At 33.5% G+C, this 6,819-nt stretch overlaps 1 protein-coding gene across 1 annotated transcript in view; it reads right to left on the reverse strand.

Annotated features, from left to right (window-relative positions):
- Positions 1–6,819, reverse strand: part of CDH7 (cadherin 7) — a 136,742-nt gene that overhangs the window by 19,619 nt on the left and 110,304 nt on the right. The window contains exons 8-11 of the mRNA XM_017867089.1: positions 5,961–6,097; positions 4,875–4,996; positions 4,097–4,214; positions 1,041–1,292 (exon numbers count right to left, since the gene is read on the reverse strand). Coding sequence (XP_017722578.1) covers positions 1,041–1,292; positions 4,097–4,214; positions 4,875–4,996; positions 5,961–6,097 — 629 coding nt within the window. The remainder of the gene's footprint in view (positions 1–1,040; positions 1,293–4,096; positions 4,215–4,874; positions 4,997–5,960; positions 6,098–6,819) is intronic.

Below are 6,819 nucleotides of genomic sequence, written 5' to 3' on the forward strand. Positions count from 1 at the left end.
AAAACACAGAGTATAGTTTCCGGTAACATATTAAGTGCTTGTTGTCCGTGTTACAGGCAGTTACGTTGAGAAGAAAAATGTTGCTTTGGAATGAACCCATTACCCAATGTCCACATTAGACGTCTCCCAATTTTTAAAAGGATGCTGCAAAATCTGAGTTCCTGCAAGCATGAGTTATAAATTGAATTTAACCAAGTAATAATCATAGAAATGTACAATTAAATGTGCTAGTATTTAAGACTTTAAAAGTATAACATTTGCATTGCTGAAATTGTAATCATTTCAAATTTGCAAATTATTTAAGAAAGCCATCTTAAATATTTTCTTTAAAAAGTAGAATATAAAGCCATAATTTCTAAAATAAGCATATTATCAAAACAATATAGAAAATGTATTGTCCAGTCTAGTGTATCTCCTCTGTCGAGTGCTCTAAAGCAAAGAACTGGGATGAGATAGATTCTTATTAATCTTAAAAAACATTAATTTAAAGCATAAGCCATTTATCTTCACTGTTGTTTTGAAAATGAAATTGATAGAACTTTTGTCTGAGTTATACTTTAAATATACCACTGGAAAGTGTGGCCAACAATTGTATTACTTAGTGAGCAAAACACCATCCAGGCCAGGAGCTACGGCTCACTCCTGTAATCCTAGCACTTTGGGAGGCCAATGCAGGTGGATCACCTGAGGTCAGGAGTTCAAGATCAGCCTGCCCAACATGGTGAAACCTCGTCTCTACTAAAAATACAAAAGTTAGCTGGGTGTGGTGGTGCACCTCTGTAATCCCAGCTACTCAGGAGGTTGAGGTGGGAGAATTGCTTGAACCTGAGGGGCAGAGGCTGCAGTGATCGGAGATCCTGCTACTGCACTCCAGCTTGGGCAACAGAGTGAGACCCCATCTCAAAGAAAAACAAAACAAAACGAACACCATCTAGCAGAATGTCTGCATATGTTCACCAAATGGAGAAGAAAATAGGCAAGTCGTGACACATGGTTATTGTGACAGCTCTTTCAGAGCAAGCCCTGGAAATAGTACCTACCCAATAATGTCAAGACACAGGCGAGTATTGCTATCAGGGCTCCTGTACTGAGGCCAGCAGGTAAGACATAGGCCTCTGCATTGCAGGTCTGGGCTACACCGTCGGCATCACAGTCACACACGCGGATGGTGAGGGTGTTGGTGCTGCTAAGTGAAGGAGATCCACTGTCCACAATGAAAATTGGCAGATAGTAAACCGATTGTTCCTGTCTCCGGAAGCCATTTCTCCTGGTCAATATTGAGGCTGTGTTGTCTAGGATAACGAAAGCAAATGTGTAACACAAGATTTCTGACGGAATCAGTCTTCCCAAACTTTACTTAAGTCACTCTATTTTCTTTGATGCCTTAATTAGGGAAATCTCTGGAATTGCAGATTTATTTCAACAATTTTCTTTGAGTTCTCTGGGACAGAGGGACATTTCCAGTTTAATACATTATAAGATACTTATGTTATTCTACACAGTATAACAATAGTTATAAAGTAAAACAAAATATGAAAATGTTTATGCATCACTTATTACATTAATTGCAACTTTATAAAACTACACCTTTTACTTATCTTAGATTTTACACCATAAACTTATAGAAAGGATGGTACATATTAACAGCTTAAATAGTTTGCAGCATCATCATATAGTACAGACAAAATTTTCAATCTATCCTTTTTTTGTCAGGTTTCAAGACCAATATTTAAAAAGGGTAAAATCGGCTATTTTAACTTTATTTAAATGGAATATACGGGGTATTCAGAATAATTTTATTGTAAAATTTAAAATTCTATATTCGTATTTATAGCTACTCTATGTGTATAAACATTTTGTCAGTGATAAAACAGGCCATTTATGTTTAATTTGTATTCAATATTTGATTTCATCTAAGCAATTGTAGTAATTATAAACTTTAAAAAAGTGATCAATAAGTCTTTATAACATGTGAGATTTATACATAAAAATATATTTTGTCTCTGTTAGCAGTTTTCCAAATAACTTGTCTTAATTAAATAATTAGAGTATTTATGAGATTTTAAAATTAATAGCTATTGATAAAATATAAAGGAAAAGAAGAAAATCAGGATCAGCCATTTATCTTCACTGTTCCATGCAGTGTGCTTTTATATATTTTTCTCTCTTCCAAATTGTCAAAGAGATTTATTCAATGATAGCACGAAAAAATTAATGGTACTCTAGTGAAACAGCAAGATGAAATCTGTCTCAAACAGCACAAAACAGCAAGCTCATATGAGACTGCAGAAAATGTATTACATGCAATTATAGAAGAGACAGTAATAAAACGATTTGATTTTCAGATTCCATCTGGTAGATTTTTATGTAAACAAATCTTTTATTTTAAAATGTATGAATTCAAGAAGGTATGCAATAAAAAATTAAGCTGGAGTTGTTGAAGGATACAGTTTTCAGTAAGTTCCTGTACATTTCACAGTAGCATGCAGGCCTATGCCTTTGCCTCCTACCAATTCAGATGTCAGATGCATTTATGACTTGATACAACAAGTTTTAGAAAGTTGATTTGTAATGTGATATGAGTGATATCAAAATCACACACACACACACACACACACACACACACACACACAATTGAGGAACACAAGCTGAAATGCCTAAAAAGTGAGAATATGACTCTATATTCAGAAAAGCGATCATATGGAAGACTTCTTAAGAACTGACTTTCTCTGTATTCATGTTTTCCTTCAAGGTACAGTCAAGGGATCTGGGCTTAAAGTAGATAATTTTTCAATTGTGTGGCAATGTGGATGTCCTATAAATGCAGACATTTTAGTGCACGCACTGTACAGCAATCATGGTGGTATTGGATGATGACACATGGGGGATATATTCACATTCTCCTTGTGAAGGTCATAAATTCCCTTCTCTGCATTTGTACCAGACGAATCTAAATGCTGAGAATTATCCTTCTTAACTATGTTTAAGTCAGTGAGTCTGGAGTTACCCATGTAGAGAATGCTTTACCTTTTATATTACTAAAGGGACACAATAGTATTCTCATTGAGTAGGAAATAAGATCAGGAAAAATTATTACTTTCGAATTGAATTTTTGAGGCCTAGGTTGCACTAAATAAGGTGATGGCCTCAGGCAAAAGTTCTTGTCCACCTTTTGGTAGTAAGTCTGTTTTAAACAAGCCAGTACTGACTAGCAAATCCACTTCTGCATTTTTCCCTAAAACCAGATTTACATAAACAATATAAATTTTTAAAAATAGATATTTTCCATGTTGTTGGGGGGTACTATTCACCCTCTACATCAGTTTCAAATGCTCTCCTTCCTCTAAAATAAGTATCTTGAATAAAAACTCATTCAAATATATAATTCAAAATTAGACAATGATAGCAGGTTCTCATGCTTTAAGTTCTCATAATTGCCAATATATAATATTATGCAAAACTAAAATCTACTTATCGGTATTTGTAAGTCTTTTTTTACTATAATGATATTTAGGAAACCGCTAAGACTGTTTACCTTTGAAGCAGAGAAATATAATCTCACATGAGAGGGAGTCATTTTGTTATTTTTAATATTTCTTAGCTCATAAATATGTCATTATTTTATTATTATTTGCATGAATTACATTTGCATTTATGTAAAAATAAAAGAGTAAGGGGTGTTATTATTGAAAACATTAAGTCAAAGCTGATTTAGATTAAAATGTGTAATATCCAGTTCTTATGTCTCAAGTTGCATCTATGAGCATAGTACTTATTAGGGTATTTAGTTGACCATCAACTTATTAGATTATTTGGATAATCAACTTGGTACACAAGTAAAAAAATGAGTGCCTATAAGAAAATAATAAAAAAAATCTAACTTTCCCTCCTATTTGGCTTTAGGCCTAAAATAAGTTAAATAGCACCTTTTCCTTCATGACAGTAAATCCATAGATAAAAATTACTTGAGGTGCTCATTGCCCTTTAATTAATATCTTTGCTTTAAAAAAAAATCCATAATCACCATTCCTGAGGGAGAAGCTTAGATTATCATCTGGACCTGCTACCTCTATCAGTAACAATATTAATACATTACCTTTGTTATCTTTCAATGAAAAGTTGTGGTTATTTGTTGCATCCGTTGTTAAGCTGAAGTAAAACTGATGTCCATTGGATGGCTCATCTTTATCCACAGCACTGATCTTCTGGATAACCTAGGAAAAGAGAAAGTAAAAGTTTAAAGCACACTGGTGTGCTATGCTTAGTTTTCTGTGTCAGGACAAAGCAGTTTTACACTTTATAATAAATACCACCTCCCTGAATGAGCTAGGGAGAGAGGATCAAATGTATTATTATGAACCCAATCTAAAAAAGGGCTCTGAAAAACAAATCATGTCCTTTTCTTAGTTCATGTTTGAATTCACTTTTGTGAACTTCAGAAATAAGCTGTTCCAATTGATTAGACATCCCGGGAAACATCACAAGACACTGAGCAATAGAAGAACAAACCAACCTGAGATTGAAATGCACTTAATTCTTAGAATTGTAAGACACTTAAACCTGGTTGTGTAAGGTGGAAACAGCCCAATCAGCGTACTATGCTATCTTTCTCCTAAAGGAGTCTAAGTTCTTAGCCATTTAACAGAGCTTTTACAACATTTACCTTTTCTTCCTGAGGAATTTTCATCACCCCAATGAAGCTGGAATTTGAAGGTTCCTTTAATATTAGTTCATGCTACACATCAAAGTGTTAGTTTTGCTGAAACAAGCTGATTATGTTTTATCTTAAAGCTAGAAGAATTTCAAAGGCAACTGCTGCTGGATATTTTTTAAGAAACCACAAATTAGAAGCAAAGTGTTCTGAAGACTCTTACCTGCCCTGGCTGGGCATTTTCACAGACGGTGGTCTCATAGTCCATGGCAAATTCAGGGGCGTTATCATTGATGTCAAGTATAGTGATGGCCACGTAGCCTCTTCCTACTTGAGATGGATTCTCTAATAAATAAGACAATGTCTTATCATTTACGCCTTGCCCCTCTAAAGCACAATTCTAATAATAAAATGACTAAGCTGAGAATGAAATCTAGAATTATAATGCTGTATTACTTAAAAGGAGCTATAGAAAATTGAAAATATGATCCAAATACACACTCACATACATTCATATGTATGTATATATTTATATATGTGTGTATATATACACACATATACATACATGTGTATGTATACATACATATGTATACCCAAATATATACATATACGTGATTATATGTGTGTGTATTTGGATATACATGCACATATAAAAATGTATATTTATAGTCTGTATGCGTACTTGTAGTTTTTAGTCCCTGATGAGAAAATTGTTGAAAGAAGAATAAATGGTAAACCATGAATTTCAATATTCTTTAATGTTAGAACTCATATTTGTATGACTAGACATTTGTATTATCAACACATGTATTATAAATGCATACATATTAAAATATACAATATATCATATACATATATACATGCAAATATGCATTCATTTTCAATAGTTTTATTTTATTACTTATTATTTTATTTTATTTTTTATGAGGGACTAAACTTAGTTAATATCAGAATATTCAAATCCAGATGTCTTGGTTATAGATCAATGTACTAATTTTTATAAGCTATTTCACTAACTCCATAGCAGCATAAACATGATATATGAATTGTGATCAGAAAACAAGAAATCCTGTGAAGGTAATATAGGCCCATTGTTTTTTAGTCCTTGGTTTTCATAAATTTTGTAAATATTAGCATACAAAGACAGTGAAGATAAGTATATTTCACAGCTTAGAAATTTGGTATTCTCAAGTTTTTGTTCAATTCATATAAGGAACTATTTTAATTAAGTTGAATTTACAACCTCATGACAATCGGTTCTCCACTCACTGTCCTCCATCTTAATTTAGTTTTAAGCCTCACAACTTACGGCTCTCCATTGCAAGTACTGTGATATTGTGAATAGCATTTGTCTCTCGATCCAAAGACTTGGCAGTTGTGATGACCCCACTGTTGGCATCAATATTGAAGTATCTCTCCAAGTCTGTGTTTCTGTCAATTGAGTACCTAATTGAACATTGAAGAAAAGAAAAGCCTTCAACATGCATGTTTGATTATAATTTGCTAAAACTATTTCATTATTTATGTAGCTCATCACTAAATCCTACTGACTCTCTGATCTGTCATATTAATCACATAAATGCATGCCATGTTTAAAACTCTACTCACATTATTAGATGGTTTATAACCTGTGTCTCACTAATATATTTGCTTTTCTGTCAGACATTACTAAATGAACACCACAGTGATCTTCACAATGGCTTTGAATATGTCATTGGAACTACAAGTTCATTATTATTACTATTATTATTTATTTATTTTTGATACAGGGTCTTGCTGTCACCCAGGCTGGGGTGGAGTGGATCACTGTAACCTCGAACTCCTGGGCTTAAGGGATTCTCACACCTCAGCCTCCTGAGTAGCTAGGACTAGAGGCATGCAACACCATATTTGGCCATTTCATTATTATTAGTATTATTAGTATTATTATTTGTAGATGCAGGGTCTTGCTATGTTCCTCAGGCTGGTCTTGAATTCCTGGGCTCCAGTGACCGACCCTTCTGTCTCAGACTCCTAATATGCTAGGATTATAGGCGTGAGCCACCGTCCCTGGCTAAATTCATTATTATTATTAGGACTCCTGTAAACCATTTACAATATATTTGGTAACCCTGCTCACGATTATGGACCCTTTTTTTTTTTTTTTTTTTTTTTTTTTTTTTTTTTTT

The sequence above is a fragment of the Rhinopithecus bieti genome, unplaced genomic scaffold (assembly GCF_001698545.2).
Source record: "Rhinopithecus bieti isolate Rb0 unplaced genomic scaffold, ASM169854v2 scaffold_2272, whole genome shotgun sequence".
NCBI lineage: Eukaryota > Metazoa > Chordata > Mammalia > Primates > Cercopithecidae > Rhinopithecus > Rhinopithecus bieti.